General features: G+C 42.7%; 1 protein-coding gene across 3 annotated transcripts; it reads left to right on the top strand.

The window, feature by feature from the left end:
• The first annotated feature begins 2355 nt into the window (after nucleotides 1–2355).
• Nucleotides 2356–10336, top strand: VGLL2 (vestigial like family member 2). 3 transcript variants are annotated; one of them, XM_037727564.1, is made up of 5 exons: nucleotides 2599–2669; nucleotides 3437–3694; nucleotides 5025–5334; nucleotides 7387–7908; nucleotides 9087–10336. In XM_037727564.1, exons 2-5 carry the CDS (start codon nucleotides 3653–3655, stop codon nucleotides 9128–9130), a joined length of 918 nt encoding a protein of 305 aa, XP_037583492.1. In that variant the 5' UTR covers nucleotides 2599–2669; nucleotides 3437–3652; the 3' UTR covers nucleotides 9131–10336. The 3 variants fall into 3 exon arrangements, with proteins under 3 accessions (XP_017352786.1, XP_037583476.1, XP_037583492.1); XM_017497297.2 differs by lacking the exon at nucleotides 3437–3694 and having other exon boundaries at nucleotides 2356–2669; nucleotides 9232–10336; XM_037727548.1 differs by lacking the exon at nucleotides 3437–3694 and having other exon boundaries at nucleotides 2356–2669.
• The last annotated feature ends 12394 nt before the right edge of the window (nucleotides 10337–22730 follow it).

Raw genomic sequence — 22730 nt, 5'->3', positions numbered from 1 at the left:
AAAAAAAAAAAAAAAAAAAAAAAATTAAAGGTCTTCTAGTACTATGACCATAGCAAAATTTAAAAGTGTCAAAGTGACCGGGTACAGGTAATAGGAGGTAGCTACTGGGAGGTGAGCAAGGACAAGAGCAAGGTTTCCAAGCGTTGGTTGGACGTGCTAGTGGAGCTTGCCTCCCGCCGCTTCTCCCCTCCTCGCTCCCCCCCGCCCCCACAACTCTCATCCCCGCCGCACAATGCTGCCAAGCCTAGGCTGCGCAAGAAGGAGCGGACTTCAGCTACTGATGCTTACGTCCAGAGACGCCCAAAGCGGAGCGTCTGTGTCCAAGGAGGGACTGCGGGACTTGCGCGAAAGTGGAGGTTGGGGCCCTCCCGGGTCTCACCTACCAGCCGCGCGGCATCCCTCGCGCGGTGATTGCATTGGCACCTGTACTCCTGCGGGCCTGGGTGAAGCCGACCCAGCAGAAAGGGTGCGCAGAAGTGGCCAGCGAGACTGGAATCTGAACTCCCTATCTCCCGCACACAGAAGAGCGCGTTGTGGCTCTTTCTGTGAGAGTTGCGGTTCTTGCCGCAAAGAAAATGCAGATAAGCAGCGGTTGTGCCTCTCTTCAGAAACTCCTAAGGAGAGCGCATTGGGGTGGAGGTGTGATGGATGTTCTACTTCACCCTTGTGCCTGGATAATCAGAAGCTCCAGAAGCCGGCGGAGTTCCACGAGGCAGCTTGGCCCCTAAAAAGAAGCTTGCATGGAAATGTTCTAGAAGAGTGTCTTTATTTTAAATTTTCATTAAAATAGATTACATTGTAGTTAATTAAGGAAATTGTCCAATCGCTCAAGATGGCTCATCAGTTACAAGGAGCTGGAGACAGGAAGCCATTTCCCATATATAAATTAGGCAAAACCAAAAATGCAATACCAAAACAATTTGGCTTCAAATATTTACTTTTTAAACACAAACTGATCTTCAGACGTTCATTTATTCACAGTTTTATAGCCTGAGAATCTATAAAGTCTTTCTGTTGTATTTAAACCGGGGGGTAGCTAGGGTTTGCAATCCATGCTGCCTCTTTCTTGAGTCTAGACTCTTAATGCTCCCAACGTCTTCCCTTGGACCCCCAAGTCTGGCCCGCCACTATTCCCGTAATGCCCCTTCCCTTCCGCCACCTGACCCAGCCTTAGAAAGAGCCTGTCTCAATGCGTTCCTAAACTTGTAGAACTGAAGACTTCACTGTTACACCCTCCTTTCCGAGGGATTCGTGGTGAGTAGGGTTGGGAAGGATGGGGAGGGTCGCTGGAAGGAGGAAGCCAGCAGAGCTCTCAGGGCTGGCCAGAGAGAGAACGGTGGTAAAGGTTTTATACTTGGAATGCATTTACTTCCAGCTCTGTAAAATGATACATACCATCGCAGCTGGTATTACCCGCTGAAGAGGCAGCAAAAGACCTCTCTGTGTGCAGTTCCTAGGATGCTTCTTCTTAGCGCCAAGGAGACCTTGTCCCAAAAGTCGCCAAAATTTTAAAGGACTCCGGCCGGCGGAAGAGACCCGTCCAGCATGGAAAGCCAGGCATAGGGGACTGGGTAAGGCCTCCTGGACTCCTCGAAAGCAGCTCATCCAGGGAGCAGCCGGAGGCGGGGCACGATCTACAGAAGCTCACGGGCTCAGGTGGAGACCATCAAAGAGAAAGGGGCGGGTTCGAACTTTAGAGGGGCAGAAGGGTGCGGACCAAGAGAGCAGAATTAGGGTGTGGTGCAGTCGGCGGGAGGACCGGGTCAGAGGGAAAGGAAAGTGGTGTCTCAGAGGACAGGGGTAACAGCTTTCAGCCACTGCCATTTCCCCGCAGAGGGAGCTCCTCCGGGCCCGGGAGGAGTACCCGGACTGCGACACTCTGTCTGCCACGACCCGGATTCCCTAGGGGATTCCAAGGGACAGCACCGTCCTCTCCACACATCATCAGGAGCCGAAAGCAGAGAATTTGCCCCACCTCGGCACTTCTGGACGCACCCACTCAACTCTACAGTATGAGACAAGGGCTCTCCTACGAGACCTTTCTCCAATTTTCTTTCTCTGCATATAAGAGCCGGGATCTCTCCCTCTCTCTCTCCTCTCTCTCTTTCTCTCTCCTCCTATTTTATCCTGGGAGATTCCTACTCGCGGTGGGAAGTCTCGGATCCGCTCGGAACCGCTCAGTCTTTGGCACCCTTGGCCGCCTGCACGCCGGAGGGGGGCTCCGGGAAACACACTCGCTGCCTCTCCAACAGACCTCCCTCGCTCCCCATTGGGCCCCCAGTCTCCGCCCCCCCAGCGCCCACTCCCCCTCCGCAGCCCCGGAGTGGCGTCAGCACGCCCGCCGGGCGTGGGCTTTAAAGGCCCACTAGCGGGAGTTCAGGCGCTTCTGCCCTGAAGTGCTGTCGGGACTAAAATCGCAGGAGTGGGAGTGGAGCTAGCCAGCGGGATTCCGAGCCGCTGAGCGCGCTGGCCTCGCTCCGCCTGATGACTCCAGACCTCGGGTCCAAGCGCCGCCCAGGCAGAACCCCTGAGCTCCGCGGAAGGAGAGTTAATGAAAAAACACTTAACCGTCTCCGCTGCGGAGAGTCATGAGCTGTCTGGATGTTATGTACCAAGTCTATGGTCCTCCGCAGCCCTACTTCGCAGCCGCCTACACCCCCTACCACCAGGTACGTGTCTCCTCTGGGGTCTTTGGGAAGGAGTGGCGCGCCTGGCGCTTGCGGCGGTACGACCTCTACGCCAAGGTCCGCTGCGCCTCCGCGCGTCGCGGGCGTCCGACCAGGGCGGGCACCGCCGGGATGCAGCGATTGCCCGAGGCACCTCCAGTTGGTAGTGCAATTAGCCTTTAGCTCCCCGGTTTGCTTTCGGGAAGCAGCTAAGCCCTGCTAATGTGAGCCTAGGGTTTCCTTCGAATAATCAGAGGAGGATGGCACGAGCTGGATTTTCTTTTCAGAGTCTGTCGGACTCCAGATTCTTCCAAGCCAGGTGCAGTAACAGGAAATGCAGGCAAAGCTCAGGCAGGGAAAACCAAACTTTGGTCCCAATGGTGAATGTAACAACAAAACCAAAAGCAAAGGCCAGCCTCTTTCTGAGATTCAAGAGCCGGTGTTCTCATCCCTGCAAGCTTATCTCAGGAGTAGTTTCTTCCGTTTCAATTCTCCAGCGACCAGGGCAATTAATTCCAGATCCAGCGAATTCGTTTCAAAGAGCACCGCGCAGCTTTATAATTTTTTCTTTGCGAATTTCTGGGAGTATTATCTTGAGTCCGATTGACCTGGCAGAAGCGAACTTGATAGACAGTACTTTGCCTTTCTGCAGCCTGAGTAGCTGAATGGCGCAGCCCTGCTTTCACCAAGCACTTGAAGAAGACCACTCAACCCGGGTTCTGCAAACTCTTCAAGTTCCATTCAATTCTGCCAATTTCTCTTTTCTTCAGACTGCGTCTGTTTTAACCATTTTCCTTCCATTTCCTCAGCTGAGGTAGCAGAAACTGAGGACAGTAGTCCAGGAAAAGAACGAAAGCATACACTTGGGGGCCGCAGGGGTCCCCTCCAGGTTGGAAAATGAGAGCTTGGTCATCTGCTTTGGGAAAATTGAAATACACCCCAACACCCCAGTGGATGCTTTTGCTAATTTTCTCTGCAAATTTAGAATGTCTATTCGGAAATTTCCTGATGAATTAATGATGGACTGGGTAGGGTTCACTTTTTGTTTTCTTACCTCCTCTTCTCCTCTTTTAAACTTTACAACCTGCAGTTTGTTTTGTATCAATGTTAATTTGAGGAATCACCAGTGTTCCTCATTGTAGGGAGGTGGTATTTAGGAAATGGTGATACTGCTAAATCTTACATCGTTTTAGCCCCAAATAACTCAAACCTTTTGGCTACAGCTTCTATGTACTTCTTCCCAGGATGGGACTAAGGCAAGCACAGAGGAGAGACGTAGATTGGTTTTCTGACTGGCCCTTTCTCCTCCCAGACCCTGAACCAATCTATTGCATTAAGATCTTTGTTCATTTTTGTAGGACTCCGGCCCCCTCTTCAAGGCCATCTCTGCCTTCGGAATGCTTTAACACTTAATTCAGTCCATTGCTCATTTCTAAGAAAATGTTCACAGAAGCTGCACTCGCCTTTTAAAATCACTATCAGACATCTCGATTTACCCCAACTCACAGCCAGGATCTTAACTTTCTTCCGTCTGCTCCTTTTTATCATTACCTCGTGTGTGGAGATGATGAAGGTGGAAATACTCATAATCCACTAGTTTTTCCTTATTAAAGAGAAGATCTGTTTAGAAACTGAGGCAGACTTTTAAATGGATGTTGTATGGGTAACCAAACAAATATCAGCTTGCATTTGTTAAAATGATCTGTATTTCCCCAGTCATAATGTTATCCCAGATTTTTATCACACACAATTCATTAATAAATGTAATTATTTCACACCCATTGTGGCATTTCTTCCTTTACATTCCTGGTTCCTGGTTGCTTTCCTTCACACATTCCTATTTGCAGGGAGTGGATTTTGTAGGGATAGATCCCCCCCTCCCCCCCGCCGCCATTCCATCAGGAGGATGTTTGTCCTGTATCCTGTGCTGCCCTGGATTCTCAGGCAGAGAACAGTCAGGCCCTAACTGGACTTGGGTGCCCTTTACCCCTGCAGTTGGATTTTAAAAATATATCTGCCCTGAGCCCAGCTATGAGGTCAAACTCAGCTCTAAACCTAGCTGCTTAGGTGTCTCCTGAGACTTTCACCCAGACATTTTAGGAGAAATTTTCCCGGCGTCAGAGGGACCAAGGACCACAATCTTCCTCTAAGGAAGCCTGCCCTTGCGTGAATGCAGGTTGGGAGGCCTGCTAACTATGTTGCCCCGCTATTGTTGGTTTTATGCTAACAGCACAAGGCTTAGGCCCATACGCCAGTTTTCCCATAAATACCTTAGAAATTAGGACGAGGGAGTCAGTCTGAACCGAATTTGCCATCACTTTTGAAATTGACATCTCTGTTCTTTCTCTCTCTGAGCAGAAACTAGCCTATTACTCCAAAATGCAGGAAGCCCAGGAGTGCAATGCCAGCCCCAGCAGCAGTGGCAGCGGCAGCTCCTCGTTTTCCAGCCAAACCCCAGCCAGTATAAAAGAGGAAGAAGGCAGCCCAGAGAAAGAGCGCCCACCAGAGGCAGAGTACATCAACTCCCGCTGCGTCCTCTTCACTTATTTCCAGGGGGACATCAGCTCCGTGGTGGATGAACATTTCAGCAGGGCCCTGAGCCAACCCAGCAGCTACTCTCCCAGCTGTACCAGCAGCAAAGCACCAAGGAGCTCTGGGCCCTGGCGAGGTGAGTATAGGTTCCGCTGGGAAGGACCCATAGAGGGTGCTCTCAGTGTGGGTTCCACCTACAGGAGCCTAAAAACGTGCAGCTGAAAGAATATTAGATGTCAGAGACAATGTGCAGAGGAGCATTTGGGAAAAGTAAGGAAAACTCACGGGGAAAGGGCATAGGTATAAGAAAAAACTCCTTGGACAAAACACTGTCCTTGGAGTTGGAGGGCCTAGGCTTGTGTGTTGGCTCCACCACTTCCCAGCAATATGACCTTGGGCAAGTCTCTTAACCTCTTAGAGGTCACTTTATTTACTGCTCTCTAAAATTAGAATAACACTTACCCTGCTAACTATCCCCAGAGAAAGCTATAAGACTCCAACAAGAAAATGGATGTAAATATGCTGTAAAAAATGTGAGGTTTCCAGCACCCTCCCAAACCAGTGAGTGAAGGATCTTCAGCACCAATAACTTAAAGGGCACTTTCCCAATTTGCAAACATTTTCCCATTTGCAAACAGTTCTAGAGCTCCATGCAAGCAACACCTGCTTGAGAATGTCTCCAAAAACCAACCTTTGCCTTGCACAAGGCTCCAGTTACTTGGGAAATCTTGAAGCAGAAGTGTCTCAATAGCAAGTAAAATAACAAAGAAACAAAAATTTAGACACAGCCAAAACACCTCTAAGAGTTTTCCCAAAACACATCCCCTTTTTATTTTTCAACCTCCCCCTACAAAGCACTGCTTTTTTGTAGCCTAGGACAATTATTTGTTGGACAAATCAACTAAATCTCCCTTCTATTCTGAAATCTCAACTTTTCTTTATTACCAACAAGACAAAGGTGGGGAACCATTAAGTAAACTTGGCTCACTAAACTGTATTTGATGTGCACCAAGCTGAGAAAAGGGGATGTTGTTGAAAAAAAGGAAACAAATTTTCATTTGTCTTTGGGAGGGAAATGGCAACCCTTCACCCCCTCTTTTTTCCTTAAGAGAGTCTGGCAGTTTGCACAAGGCTTGCCCTTAGACAAGATCCGAAAAAACATTCATTTTAGATACAGAATATTCTTTTTATTCTCTGCCTAAATATTTTTAACAGGAAGATTCTTCACCACTTAGAATGCATTTTCAATTCGTTTAAAATTCTCTAGTATATGGTGCAGATGCCTTCCACAGAGGAGGTGTTCCGTAAAGGCTCCATGAATTAAATATCTGTCTTTCTCTCCCTCTCTACTAATAGCAAAAAATGTGATCTAAACGCTGTTCTCTTAAAATGCTACCACGGGCTAGGGGCCAACAGTGATACTGACAATAGTAATAATAATTACTATTACTGCTGGCGTCCTCACTTTAATGCAGAAAGTTGATGAAAACGTCGGATAAAAGACCTGTCTATTCGTGTCGTTTCTGTGCAAGTAATAGAGCTGCACTTTTAATGTGACTAGTTTACTCTTCTGCTTGAATTCTTGGAGAAAAACATTTGAAAGAAGGTTTGTAGAAAGAAAACTAATTTTCTTGAAGCAAGACTTCAAAACATGTCGATGGAGTTTCAGGCTGTCAGAGACCTTGGAGAGGCACATTTTCTGGAGCCAGGAAGGCTGAAACACGAGAATGGGTAGTGAGATCCCTAGGCGGCCAAAGGTGGGGAGAGGTATCTTTAGCTTGAGGAGAGGCTGAGGCTGAGAAAGGGAGACCGTGTCTGCACTGAGTCGCGGGAAGCTCCTTGCGCTTCCAGGCTTGAGTCCCGGAGGGCATCTCTCCACTCTTACTCTCACTCTCTCGGCCACTCGGTTCCGCACAGAGGAGGCGGCTGCGAAATGGGAGGAAGCAGGCCTTCTTCCCAGGGGTTCCTTTGCAGTGCCCCCACCTCGCTTTCACAAACTGCAGCCCCCTTAGAAAAACGCCGCTGCAGAGGCGGGGGCTGCCTTCTGCCCTCGGCCTTGACTTGCCAGCCTATTGTGCCCGCTCAGCGTCCTCAGCTCTCCAGAGGGGCCCTGCAGGTAGGCGCTGAGTCCCGCCGCAGTGACACGCACCTCTCTTCTTTTCCTCCACTTCGCCTCCCCGGCCTGCAGACTGCTCCTTCCCGATGAGCCAGCGCAGCTTCCCCGCCTCCTTCTGGAACAGCGCGTACCAGGCGCCGGTGCCCGCGCCGCTGGGCAGCCCTCTGGCCACCGCACACTCGGAGCTGCCCTTCGCCGCCGCCGACCCCTACTCGCCCACCGCGCTGCATGGTCACCTGCACCAGGGCGCCACCGAGCCCTGGCACCACGCGCATCCGCACCACGCGCACCCGCATCACCCCTACGCCCTGGGCGGCGCCCTCGGCGCCCAGGCCGCCGCCTACCCGCGCCCAGCCGCTGTGCACGAGGTCTACACACCGCACTTCGACCCGCGCTATGGGCCGCTGCTGATGCCCGCCGCCTCGGGGCGCCCGGCCCGCCTCGCACCAGCCCCGGCGCCCGCGCCCGGCAGTCCTCCCTGCGAGCTCTCCGGCAAGGGCGAGCCGGCTGGCGCCGCGTGGGCAGCGCCGGGGGGGCCTTTCTCTAGCCCCTCGGGGGACGTGGCCCAGGGTCTGGGCCTCAGCGTGGACTCAGGTAAGCAGAGGAAGAAGCTTGGTCTCCGCGGAATCCCTCGGCCCCAAGTACCTGACCCTGGGCTGTGCCTAGACCCCCTTAATCCTCCTTGGAGACCTTGAATTCTATGGCCCAAGGATCTACATGGCACCGTCGTGTTTCCACTGATAGATGGCCCTGTGCCAACGGGTAGGCGGGATGAGAAAGTAGGACCCTACCCTAACCTGGATGGTAAATATTACAGAGGACTTTTTTTTTTTTTAAATAAAATTTGGTGGAAAAGTTCTAGCTCTGCGCTGTTCAATACTGTAGCCGCTGGACACATGGTGCCACTGAGCAGTTGGTACGTGGTGAGGCCGAATTAAGATGTGCTGTCAGTGTGTAATACACACTGGATTTCCAAACCTTTCTGCAGAAAAAGAATGTAAGATTCATCTCATTAACGCTTTTATATTGATTACATGTTGAAATATTTTCAACACATTGCATATAGATTATAAAAATTAATTTTCAACTGTCATTTCTTTTTACTTTTTTTTTTCCAATTGTGGCTGCTAGAGTATTTAGAATCATGTTTATGGCTCCCATTGTATTTGTATGGGACAGCGCTGATCAAGAGTAGCTGCTGAGAGTACAATTTAAAATCTAACATGTCTTGGGGGATTTTGTCACCTAGTGACAGTTATAAGGAAAGAAAAATGTGATACTGCTATCAAGTTAATTGCCAAATAAAATAGATCTCTTAAAAATGTAAAACTTAAAGAAGATTTTAAAATAACAATCCTAAATTTCTAGCTTAAAGAATTGGAAATGTATAGTTAATAAGAGTTTGCTTTTTTGCTTTCTTTTCTTATTGTTAGGGCAAATGAAAGAAATAGTTATAAAATAAGTGCAATCACTGGCTGATAGTCTGCCCCTGCCCCTTTTCTTAAGTGATTTGACTTTTTTGTTTGCTTTGCTTTTACTTTTAGTCACTACCCCCCACCCTGAACTTTAGATGAAGTCTGTGACTTTCACAATAAAACAGTGGTGTTTTGTCTTTCTTTCCTTAAATATCTTGTGCCTTCCCTCTCCCATTCCTTCTTTCTCCCTCCCTTTCTCTTCCTTCTTCTCTTCTTCTCTCTTTCTCTGTCTCTCTTTCTCCCTCCCTCCCTCCCTCTCCACCTCCTCTCTCTCTTTTATCTTCTTTCTATTTTCAGGTTTGCAGCCTCAGGACAAAAGCAAGGATGTGTACTGGTTTTAGACAGCCCACCTTCTTCCCTGTAGGTCTCTGCATAGTGCAGTTGATGCCACTCAGAGCTGAAATGGAGTGGGTTTGTAACAGCTTCTGATCTTGGTTTGCAGCTCGTCGTTATTCCCTCTGTGGTGCATCCCTCCTGAGCTGATCTGCTGACCCAGGGTTTCCCCTTCCCCTTCCCTTCTGACCAGCCTTGGAGGCTCAGCATCTGTGCCTCTCACTCCGTGGATGAGGACATAGGGGAAGGCAGAGACTTCAGACTTCTCACTGTATTGGGAAAATCAAAAACCACAACTGCAGAAATTCATCTAAAAATAATTCCTGCTGCTGAAAGAGCAAATCCAAAGACTCTGAGTTACTTTTGACTTTTGGCCGAATCACTGGAAATATCTGTGGTGAGATGGCTTAGTCAGGTGATATGATATCATAAGCTTTCCTGGAAAGGGGGGAAAGAAAATGAAACTTTTTGGTGTGAATATTTTTTATGCTGATGTGAATTATTTTGTTAGGTAGTGTGATTATAGCACTACTAATGTCAGATTTTAAAATGTATGTGTACTTGCATCTAAGACTGTGGTAGAGAAGTAAAAAGAAGTCTATTCCTTCTTCCTCACCTCTCAGCCTCCAGATCCCTTCCTGTCCATCCTCTCCCTACAATGCCTATCCAAATGCAAAGATACACTTTTTTCCTTTGGACTGTGAACATGGAAGCCTCAGCCTGAATGTGAGTGGCAAGTGGCTTATCTGGAGCCACCTGCCCAAGTCTTACTAAAATGCAGCTGTTGTAAGACAACTGTTTAAAACTCCAGAAATATATCAACCAAGGTGGCATTTCTCAGTATTTGGCAGAACAATTGCAATTGCACTGGATATATTATATATATACATATATATATGTATATATATCATATTTTTATGAGGAACATTTTACGATGAAAGAAGAAACCCTTCTCTGCCTTCTCTCCCACAAATTCTGTCCCTCTGTCCTCTGGATGAAAAAAGCAAAGAGAGACCCGAACTGTCTCCATGGAGAAGAACTGGGAACCACCACAAGCGGAAGAAAGTGCATGAAGTCTCCATTACCTCGAATTTTTTTCTGAGTCTCTCTGATTGTGATTTAGTGTTGGGGCAGGGGAAATGGTCTGTGCATGGGCAAAGCTGAAGGTGATAAGGAAGAAGAGATGAACATTAAAGATGTCTGTTTACTATGAATTCACTGTGTTGATTCATAAAAAGAAAATAAGTTTTTTTCTAGTAGGATAAAATAACATAGTACTATGATTTGATGTCAGTAATATTATATGTAGATATAGATATAGATAGATAAATAGATAGTTCTTTCTGTGTTTCCACTGTGTTTGCCGTGCTAGGAATCTGTTAGCTGTTTCCATCTCACATCAGCCTTGGAGAATGAGAAGTTAGGTGCCCCTGTCTGTTTTACAAATGAGAAAATTGTGGCCTACAGAGGTCAAGGTCTTGCCTGTTAGCATTCAGAAGTTAGAAGCAAAGATGGTACAGAAAGCACTACCTGTAGACCATTCAGTCCGGTACAGATTTATTATTTTCCGGAAAAGAATTATTGTTACATATTAATTCTAGACTCAAGATATAGAGTCATCAGTTAAAAGTGTTTCTGAAATATTGGCTATTCTATATTTTAATAAGCTAGGCTAAGAAACCAAATCTCTCACTAGGCAATAAAAGATTATTAAGCAAGAAACTGATAGTTTTTCCCCTTGTTTCCTCTTGATACCAAAGTTATTTCTGTTCTTTCACAAAAGTGCCCAGTAGAGAGATTTTTTGTGCTGCTCAAAGTGCCCTTGTACCTTGTTGATGCTCATAAAAATATTAGTCCAAATCTTGATCTTCATTACAACATGAGAGGCAAATATAATTTATCTTGGATAAGTCTCAAGAATTGGAAGCAGTTAAGGGATCTAACTCACAGCATGAGCTTGGCAGAGTTCCCCATACCCTCTTTCTGTCATTTGGCTACCTGTGAATTAGATGTGATCATTCCAAGAATATTGTTGTTTGCACTCTGATGGAAAGTACTCTGTGATTATGCGCATCGCACCTGATAACAATAATCATAACTTATTTAAATAATATTAATTGTTTATCATCCACTGGGCACTGATCTTTATAGATTAACTCATTTAAGCCTCACAATTCTATATGGTATCTATTATGATGTTCTCCTTCTTACCTATTAGAAAACTAAGGCACGCAGAGGAGAAATAATTTTCCCAGTCACGAAGCTCATCAGTGGCCGAGTCAGGCTGCAAACCCATGTAGTGCCAATACAGGGCTGCACTGTTATTCACTGCAGTGACCTCTTGTCCAGTTCTGATTTGTCTCTTTGCTCTTCAACGTTGGGCTTATTTTCTCCACAATAGATGCATAAATAAGGGAAAAAAGTCAGAGAAGCACAGATTGATGATGTTTTGGTAGAACTTCCAGAATCTTCAGTCTCAGTTGAACTGTCATAGGACATTGTCCAAACTCCATCAAATGACACTACTTAGACCGTTCAGTCAGATGCGGCTCTCTATTCTTCTTCAGGAGGGAGCTATTATTGCTTCTCTTATTTACTTCAGTATTTAATAGCCTTCACCACTCTGAAATTCTTCACACCTAACCTAATCAAGCTGTATAAGAGTTAGCCTGAGGTTTGGACATTGAAGCAATAACTAAAATTAACTTTGGACTTGTCTGTGGATTTTTTTAATCCATGTTCCACTGGCATGAATCCCTGGTATATACAAGTGTAAATAAAATGCATCGAATCCCAGTGCGCTTTTCAGAATTTGCTACTAACTATACTGTTGAAGAAAGCATGGCAGTTCATTCTCTGCTGGACATCTCCACGTATTCCCCACTGAAGGGACTGTTTACCTGCACCCCACTTGCATTAACACTCAAAGATCTGTGATCAGAACCCACAGGGAACATCTTCCCAGCCACACAGTTCTGATTACTGAAACTTCTCTCCTAAGCTACATCTGACCCGAATATCAGGTTGCTAGTGAGAAGACTCATTCACTGGAACCAGCCTTTGGGACAGTCCTGAACAGACCGTCCAGACTGCTGAGCCAGTCCAGGCTCCAGCTACCTAGCACATATGACACAAGAACCACAGCATTTACCTCCATTTCACACCTTCCTCAGGTAGAAATGCAAGATGATTTAGATCTATAATGATTTGGTCCTGTGTAATAAGAGCATCAAGGAGAACTTTGGTGAAATGGTAGACCTACCTGACATTCTTCAGGCTCACTTCAAGTCAGACAAATTACGAACTCTCATACCTGTCTTGCTAATAGTAGTTAAACCATGCAGATCAGAGAAGGTTCTAGCAGTTGAAAAAAGGACATTCAAGGAAATAAGGGATGGCATGAGGAAAGGCAAACATGACATTTTTACATATGTTATACCTGGTCAGAGGGCTCAGAAAAAGGTTATATTCCCCTCTAATCACCCCCACCACCGGCATTAGTGTCCTCTTTGCCCACAGTTTTCCCTTTGCACTTGGCCTAGGTCGAAGGTGAGGTGATGAAAAGGAAAGAGACGGCTCTCTACCACCAAGTAATCCTTTTGCCAATTGCCCTCTGGCTGAGAATTCGGTCACCCAGCTACAGGGAACTCTATCTGTTCTATTCCTTCAGTGTGAAAAGAGCTGCCATCCCGTCTCATTTCCCCCTTTGAAGTTCTATTTAAATGCATGACAAATTCTAGCAATAACTTAAGATTTACTTGGGTCTGGATGGGAGATGGCGGGTGCTGGGACTCAGAACCCCTGACTGAACACTTCTCTTTTCACTCTTTCTGGGTAAGTACGGTATTTTCTATGTCCTTCTGCATCTGGATAAAACACCTCTTCGGGTAACTTCAATTTTCATTTTACTTAGAATAAGAAAGCCCGCATTTCTGTACAGCTATGCATGTATTCTGTCAAAATAAAAAAGCTCTTTTTTTAAAGCATTTAGTGAATAATTACTTTGGAGTTGGAGGGGATAAAAATTAATAGAACTTAAACAAACTGCTTTCATGTAAATGCTATGTCCATAAATTGAATTTATTAGTGTAATTCATTAAGATGTCATCTAAGCATGGAAGAAAAATTGAAAGATATGTGAAAATACTTTAAAAATAAATGAACCTGAAAAACCTAAGATCACTTTTTAAAAGCGCTTTAACAGTTTATTGACAATTCTCATGCAAATAATTCACACTTTGATTATACTTGCCAAGCTGTTTTCTCCGTATATTTCATTTTTTCTTACTAGATTTTTAGGATTTATTATATAGTCCTAAAATCTGGAGGAAAGGAATAAATATAAGACAGTATTATTATTACCGTGGCTGTCTGTATGTAACTGAAATTGTGGCATTTACACAAGCAGCAGGGTTAGGCAAATATTAATTTCACATTTCCTAAATACCAACTCTTGCTTATTGCTTACAAATATGAAACTCTAATAATACAAATGTGATATCTGCACAATAGAATCTATCCACAAATATAATACACACACACACACAGATGCAGGCCTAAGGAGAAATCAGAGACATCATGCCCTCAGACAGGCACAGGCACAAATGATTATTCTCACTTGACAGACCAACTGTACTGCTCTTTCCTTGTATTTCACTGCAGCCCCAGAAGGCTGGATCAGGAAAGAGACACTTGATAGCTGCTGTTTCCGTGGTTGAAATATTTGTGAAGTTAACGCATAATCTGAAAGCAGAAGCTAATAAATTATAGGGTGCTAATTGGAGCTAGAATAGAGCTGTCAATCATGTTATCCTAAACACAGAGAGACCCTCATAACCTAAAAAGGCAATGCAGCCTCCAAAAACAGCTACCATTTGTTTCCAGCCATGACCTCCAAATATCATGTCCAGGCAAGGAGTGGCCACTGACAAGCGTCGGCAGAGGTGGTTCTGCTAATCCAAGTTGACTTTAAGAGACAGGCAAATTTTCTTTTCAAGGGAAAAGAGTAAGATATTTCACTGAAGAATTAATTTTTAATCTTTAGAGAAATGCATACATTATGTGTGTGTATATATATATATACATATATATATATACACACACATATGTATACCTTACTAGAATGTGTCTATGTCTGTGTGTGTGTGTGTGTGTATACACACACACATTCTAGTAAGGTGTGTATATATATATATATATATATATATATATATTACTTTGGTAAAGCATATGACCCCTTCATTTGGAATTTTTCACTTTAAAAAAATGAGTTAGCTCAGTAGGAGAAAAATCTGAAGTTCTCCAGAACACAGTGTCAGATCTACTTCAAATTACAGTATTTCTGTGAGTTTCCGGTGTATTCTTGTGAAACTAAGCTCCTGTAAAACGAAATGGAGCCACTCGAATTTCCTCAGCCTTACTGGAATTCAGCTATTTCACCTAGAAAAGCAGCAGCAGCATATTTCCTATTCCTTTGCTTTGTCCTTAGACTCAGTAAGCTCTACCTCTGCTTATCTCCAAGTGCTGCAAAATGGCTACAACAGCTTTGCTCTAACTATCTTCTCATAGTTGTTTCTACTTCCTATCAAAAATGTATAAATGAATAAGTATATAATTATGATTACATGTATGAAATTTAGGTTAAAGGTAAACTAAACTCTCAAAATGAAACTAAAGAATTAAAACTTTTTTTATTCCTAATCAATATTTGCACCACTCTAAATGATCTAGCAGGCAATTAGACATTTTTACCAACATGTGCTTTTGGAGTACATACTTTAATCTCTACCATACTTACAACTAGGAAAATATTCCATTTACCTTATAATTTGGAAGCTTCTTTAGAATATTTCATATAAATTTTTTTTCACTCAGAAACAAAAATTAGGGATCTTAAAATTCTAAGCACAAATTTGCTAGAAACAATTATGACTGGGATCATTGATGGGAATGTCCCAAACTTATTTCCTTTCCTGCTAATTCCCAAACTACAGCCTTGTTCCTATTTTTAGCAACTACATTATTGGTCCTTTAGCAATAATGGTATTATTGAGAAATGGCATGGAAAAGAAAATAAAATGATTTATTTTTCAATTTATTTTTACCGGTACAATCCTATTTCATGTTTTTTTTTTTTTTTCTTCTAAGAGTATTTCACCCAGTGTGTAATCTGTTATACCCAATGTATAAGCAATTGGATAATTTTCCTCTAGTATCAAATGACTGTTTCCCATTGTACCAGCTTTTTGATGGAATTTCCTGATGCCTTTGGAAGCACTGCCTAAAGGTGCTGTATTAGTTGTATTCCACCTTGCATTGTGGAGTGTCAAATCCCATTTTTACCTCAGGCAGTTTTTCCTCCACACTCAGAAACTGACAAAATGTCGCTGACAGATAGATGTTGGTAAAAAACATAGAGAACAGAACTTAATGATGTTTGTTCTTCCTTGTTCAAATACTTCTTTTAAAAACATATTCTTCACTTATATGTTTTTAAAGGCATAAGAAATGATCTGGGGAAAAACACCCTGAGAGAAAACACCTATGAGGTTATATTCAATTGGAATTGTTGAGATGAAAAATTATTCACAATTTTATACTTAACAGTTTCAAACCATTTAGTTAATAAATTAAAACAGTAACACCAGACACCATCATCTCCCATTGAAACTTGGGATGTCTGGTCATTTGATGCTTAAGGAATGGTGTCATTATAGATAAGACAAAATTTAAAACTTTTTCATTGGATACTGCCATCTCTTCTTTTTGCTTGAGATATAAAGGATTGAAACTAAAAAAGAAAAATAATGCTTCACAGTCAAAATATATACTCTTGCTGCCAATTGCTGTAAGCTTTGGGTCTTAAGAGAACGAAGCAGCAAGTACAGATACCACTGAATATTCCTGTGTCACAGAACAACAAGGGCAACACATTAAACATTAAAATAAAATAATGTATACAGTTTAATTAGTATATATTTTTCACATCACAAAAGCTTCTGGCTACATTTTCTAGTGTTATTTTAGGGTACATATTTATTTTTCTTCTTTATCAAAGGAAGTTCTAGCTTGAACACAATTACATACCCTTTATTCTCACTCTCCTTATTGTAAACAGAAAAAGCTCTAGAAGTGACACTAAAAAATGCTTTGCATGATAGCTTTTAGTATACTGATCTATTTATTGTGCTTGCCTATCCTGTATCTCTGTATCAATTATCAGAATGAACTTAGAACTATCTCGTCTAAGTTTTCAGGAGGATATCAAGCTCACGGTTGGGTAAGGCCTCAGCCCACCGGTATACAAGAAGTTACCAGAGTACCTAAACACAATTGTTCTGGTTGACTGTTCCCCTGAGCAGTCTGCAAAATTTTTTCATATTCCACAGAAGGTCCTTGTGAATTCCTACCTTCCAGCAGATTAGAAAACCTTCACCTTCACTGCCAACTTATTCAAATGTTATCTGTTCTTTAAGTCTTGATTACTTCTGTCTCTTCCGCAAAACCTTGTCTCCACATCACACCACAGCACGTGGTCTCACCGCTATGGAGCTCTCACCACCTAAAGTCTACGCCGCTTATTTGGCACTTACGTAACAACAACATCACATGATACAAGTTTAGGAGTTCGGAGGTTGCAGCAGTCCTACAGATCATTCTGTTGACCTTTGACCGATAATATTTTTTAACCTTAGCTAGATATTAAGTACGTCGAGAAGGTACTACCAATTATGAAAAAAAAAACCCAGTGTATTAAAATATTTTATTATGTTTAAACAAATTTTAAAATATAGGTTGATCTGAAGTTTGGAGTGCAAGTTAGAAAAATAAAGCCTGGCTTGAAGCCTGCTTCATTAAAGAAAATCTCTCATTAATAGGAGTGGAGAAAGATTCTATCACATTTAATAGGAGCCAATTAGTATCAGATATCATTTTCCTGCCCTTATATCCTGAGCCTCAATCTCTGTCTTCTGCTCAAAGGTATCATTTCGACAATTACCTTCTCGTCATCCTGCATTATTTCTTTTTCCTCTCTATTGAATCATTCCCATTAATAACACAGGCTGCAATATTTCCTGTCTTTAAAACACACACAAACCCCAAGACAAAATCTCCCTTGATCTCTCTTCTTCCAGTTGCTACCTCACTTCTCCATTCCCTTTAAGTGGAAAAATGCTTTAAATGAGTCATCTTTGCACTTTCCATTTACCTTTTCGTTTTATCCTTCCCCCTCTCTAATTTAGCTTTCCCTACACATAAACTTGTTAGCTCCTTATATTTAAACTTTAAGAGCAGTTGTCAGTAAGTAGCCCTTTGAATTGTCTTATCAATAAGATGATCCTCAATAAGATGATAAGTTTGGATCCTCTGTGAACCAAATGTCAAGACACATACCATGCACTTGAAGCCTTATTAATATATTCTAGCAAATATACATCTGGCATAGCAACTGTAAATAAGGCCATTATTGGGGTTAACTTATGGTATTCTACACAGTCATTCTCCAGGATCTATCCAGTTTTGTCAGGAGACTAGTTAATTAAATGGAGATATGATAGAAGCCATGAACCCTGAAATCTCTAGATCTTTAATAGTGGCACTAATCACTGTCATCCCCCTGAGATTTGCATTATTTTCGATTTACAATTTGGGCTGAGGGAGGGGAAGGAAGAAGGGGCCAGTTTTAAAAGTTTCCACTTGGGCTTCCACACTGTGGTATCTTTTACCACACAGGCCAAGGATCCAGTGAGGGGGTTATGCCAACTACAAAGTATGTTGATCCCAATTACACATTTAAAAAGTAGGAAAATGACCACTGGGTGGGGCTGTGGACTGAGTGGACACATCATAGGTTAGATTTTAGCCAGGATGCAATTTAATACCTGCTCCCATAAGCCCCACTTCAACAGAGGGACTACGATGATGCATCAGGTTTCTGGATACCCATATCAACTCAGACCCTGTATCCAACTGTCTGAAATGTCTGGGAATTTCCCCTTTCTTCAGTGTACAGTCACTGAAGTAAATGGCCATAGTTCCCATTGCAGTATGTGCTGCGATCATATTGCAGGGTCCTTCCACCCAGGAATTGTCAGTCAATGAGCTGCAGATTCCAAAACTGGCTCAGGTCTGGGAATTGAGCAAGGATCATGATTTTTATTAGAAAGACCACGTCAGCCCCCTGTTTCTTCATTTTTGCCTTTGTGATCATTAACTTTAGGGGTCACATTTTTACTGTTGTGATAGTTAATTTTAGGCGTCAACTTAACTGGATTAAGAGATGCCCAGGTAGCTGGTAACATATTATTTCTATATTTGTCAGAAAGGGCATTTCTGAAAGAGATTGACATTAGAATCATTGAACTAAGAAGAAACATCTTTCCATATTGAATGTGGATGGGCATCATCCAGTAGGCTGGGTGCCTGGATAGAACAAAAAGGCAGAGGAAAAGCTGATTTGCTCTTATTCTTTCTTCTGCAGCTGGGACACTCATATTCTCCTTTTCTTGGCCATTAGAACTCCAGATTCCCTGGCCTTCAGACTCAGGAAATTCCACCAGTTGCTCCCCACAGGTTCTCAGGCTTTTGGACTTGGACTGAGTCAGGCTACCAAATTCATTAGATTAACAGCTTACAGGTGGCAAATCACGGGACTTCTTAGCCTCCATAATCATGAGAACCAATACTCTTAATAAATCCCCTCTCATCTATCTATCTATCTATCTATCTATCTATCTATCTATCTGTCTATCTTATATCTATATCTACCATCTATCTAAATATCCTATCAGTTTTGTTTCCCTTAAGAACCCTGACTAATAAAGCCTTCTACTGATGTTGGATGTTAAGGACTGGCTGCCCTCGGGATAACATGCTTTGATATGGTTTGGAGGTGTCCTTACCCAGATCTCATCTTGAATTGTAGTTCCCACAATCCCCATGTGTCATTGAAGGGACTTGGTTGGAAGTAATTGAGTCATGGGGATGGTTACCCTTATGCTATTCTCTTGATAGTGAGTTCCCACTAGGTCTGATGATTTTATAAGGAGCTTTCCCCCTTCGCTCAGCATTTCTCCTTCCTGTCATTCTGTGAAGAAGGACATGTTTGTTTCCACTTCTGCCATGATCGTAAGTTTCCTGAGGCCTTCCCAGCTCTGCAGAACTGTGAGTCAATTAAACATCTTTCCTTTATAAATTATTCAGTCTCAAGTATTTCTTCATAGCAGTGTGAGAAGAAACTAATACATGCTTTATTAACCATCTCCACAACTATCTGTAGTTAAGCCCCTTTGGCTTCCTTTCTGTCATTGGTGATGAGGGTCCCCTGGCTTTTGGTGATCAAGTGCAGCCATCTGCCCACTATTGCTTTAGGCCTGCATTGTGACCATGGATGTTAACAAACTCAGCTCTGGATCTGCCTCTCCTGCCAACAGCTCTGCCTGCATGGGAAACCATCACTGAGCTTCTTCATGATGCTTGTGGGACCCCTTTCATCAGTGCATTCTTGATGATCTTGGTGAATGCTGCATCCTCTGGTGGGTCTTCTGGCTTCACATTGTATGTCCACTTCAGCATTCTCACTCCTCAGCCTTTGAATTCCTTCCTCTACCTTTTGACAGGGAAACTCAGAAAGGGCCTTTGTTTTCTCCTGGATTCTGAAGCCATCCTAGCCACAAATTTGTCTCATCTCCATTGGTCTTTTCCAGAATGTTAAATCTCACATCCCAAGAAAGCCTCACCCAGTGAATGAATTCTTGCTTACCCAGTCTTACCTTTCCATCCCCTTCACCAAGCACCTTCAGAATGCAATCCCAGCATTAGCCCCCTCACTCCTGCCAGTGCATGTTAGCTAACTCCTGGAGCTCCTATGAGATGTAATCTCTTTCCTTCCTTATCAGACCCAGAATATGTCTAGTCAAGTTATACTGAGATTTATCCAGCATAGTTATCAACCTGGCTGTCGAGAGAGATGAATGTGGTTCCTGAGGGCACACCAGTTGCCTGGTTGAGAAAAGGCCTCTATCATTTTCCTCTACAGAGAAAGTGCTGGCTCTTACTTTGGAGGAGTGGGCCACCTCTACAAGCTCTGAGGTATCAGAAGGGTCTGCTGAGCCAAAATCTTTGAAGTATTTATCTAGATACCTTTATTCTGTGTGTCAGGGCACCAGGTTTTCTCAACAGACCTACCTTGACTGAGCACTTAAATATCTCAAGCACTGCAACACTATATCAAATGCTGAGTTTGTTCCTCACCTGTCTGTGTGTGTGTGTGTATATATATATATATATGTTAAATTTATTATGTCTCCTTCTCCAACTACAATGCTGGAATGTAACCTCCATCAAGTCACAGGCTTTGCTGTTTAATGCTCTATTCTTAGCACCTATAACAATGCATTCTGCATTTTAGCCACTCAATATTTTTATTAAATATGTAAATTAATGAATTGAAAATCTATAAAGGAGAAGTAAACCATAGTAGATCCATCCTAAGGGATTTTATGCAGCCATCAGAAACACATACAAAAGATTATGTAACAGAGGGAAAGTTTATGTAATAATGTTAAGTGAATAAAACTAGGAGAGGTACAACTACAACTATTCCAGCAAGAAAATAAGCTCATAGTGGGGAGAAAAAACTGAAAGGAAATATCCTAAAATATTCATAGCAATGTTTGGGAGGTATAATTTGGCCCCTTCATTCTCTAGTTGTATGTGAAGAAGCCCGAAAGGATCAGGACAGGTCATCTGATTCAGGCTCCCTGTAACCCTGACCAGCTGCCAAAAGGAAAGTTGGACAGGCTTCCTTTTACCAAGGAGTATCAAAGAGAAGTCAAGGACACCCTAACATTCATCCTAGATTCACAGAGACTATTCTGAGGTTAAAAGGTGGGTTTGGGGCAGGGTAGAAACTGAGAATGATAAAATAAATGTTTGTTTCCTTTAGCATATGTTCACTATTTTTTCAAAGGCTTCCAAAAGTTTGGGCGTCACCTATGTCTGATGTGAACCTTAAAGCAGTTCCCCAACGTCTGTAATCTGTCCAGGTCTCAAGTGATAACTCATTATTGAAAGAATCCTCATGAGTCCCCAGTGGGATTAGACCAATTTTCTGGTATTCCTGGTATGAGCCATAAGCAAGGACCTGTTCTGAAATAGCCTGGAAGAAGATGATGATAAAATCAATTGATCAATCCATTAAAAGCAAATATCTATTTTGGCTTAGAGAGTCTATAAAGGAGTAAAAGACACCATTCTATCTTCAGAACGCTTGCAATTTATTTGAGTAGGTAAATGCATAGAAATAGAATGGAAAAGACTTGTGATTACTGCCAAATGAGATTTAAAGACATTAAGGGCAACAGTAATTCTGAGAAAGGAGAGGGTTAGGGGCAGGCCTTTCCAAAAAGTTAGAATAGGAGCTGGTTATAAACGTTGAGTGAGATTTAGTAAGCAGAAAAGAATAGACCAGGAGATCCCAATAGGAAGGTGAAAGCCAATATAGGTAAGCAACATAGAGTGCATCTAGGCCCAAAAATAGACTTTTTCTCAAGAACATTCAGAGTAAAGCATTTTAATCAGAATTATATCAACATATTAATTTTAATCTAGATAAATGTTTCCTCAATTGGCAGTGTTAAACCATAAACAACATAGCATTTGCTTCCAACCCTAAATTGCATTTCAACTTATTTAAATATTTTTCTTATGGATTCTTTTCCTTGAACAATTTGAAATGATGGTTAGATTCATTACCAGTTAGATCTGTCTTTATGAGTCATTACTTCTCTCAAGTCTTCCTAGGTCACATAACGCAGATTTTAAAAAAAAGTATTGGTGAGCACGATGGCTCATGCCTGTAATGGCAGAACTTTGGGAGGCGGAGGCAGGCGGATCACCTGGGGTGGGGAGTTTGAGACCAGCCTGACCAACATGGAAAAACACTGTCTCTACTAGCTGGGTGTGGGGCACATGCCTGTAATCCCAGCTACTTGCAGGGCTGAGACAGGATAATCGCTTGAACCCAGGAGGCGGAGGTTGCAGTGAGCCGAGGTCGCGCCATTGCACTCCAGCCTGACAACAAGAGCGAAACTCTGTCTCAAAAAAATAATAATAATAATAATCAATAAGATTTTATTCTTCTGCGAATTTTATTTTAACAAGTGTCATTTTTAGCCACTGTCAATTTTTTCCTCTGGATTATAAGATCTATTTTTTCTAGAATTAATTTCCATTGTAGTACTATAATTTCAGAATTAACCAACAAACTATACTTTATGAAATTATTTTTATTTATATTTTACACATGACATTGTTAGCCACTATTTTATTTTGAATTAAATATTTCTACCACTATTATTCATTATGAATTATTTAAAAAATACTGCTAATTCACACTTATTTCTTAGAAACATGAAAATTTTGTAGGCCATTTCCCTCAGATATCCTATACATTCTCTATTACCCAAATTGTAATGCAAACGTATTATACTGCAAATTTAATTCTTCTATACACTTCTGATGTTTTCTTATATCTTCCAAAGGTCCATGCCACTGTCAAAGCAAAAACCTCACTGCAAGCAACAGAAACTGACTCTAGCTGGTTTA

The sequence above is a fragment of the Cebus imitator genome, unplaced genomic scaffold, assembly GCF_001604975.1.
Source record: "Cebus imitator isolate Cc_AM_T3 unplaced genomic scaffold, Cebus_imitator-1.0 Scaffold11, whole genome shotgun sequence".
Classification (NCBI taxonomy): Eukaryota; Metazoa; Chordata; class Mammalia; order Primates; family Cebidae; genus Cebus; species Cebus imitator.
Note: the sequence above shows the minus strand (reverse complement) of the source record. Positions and strands in the feature narration are given on the sequence as shown.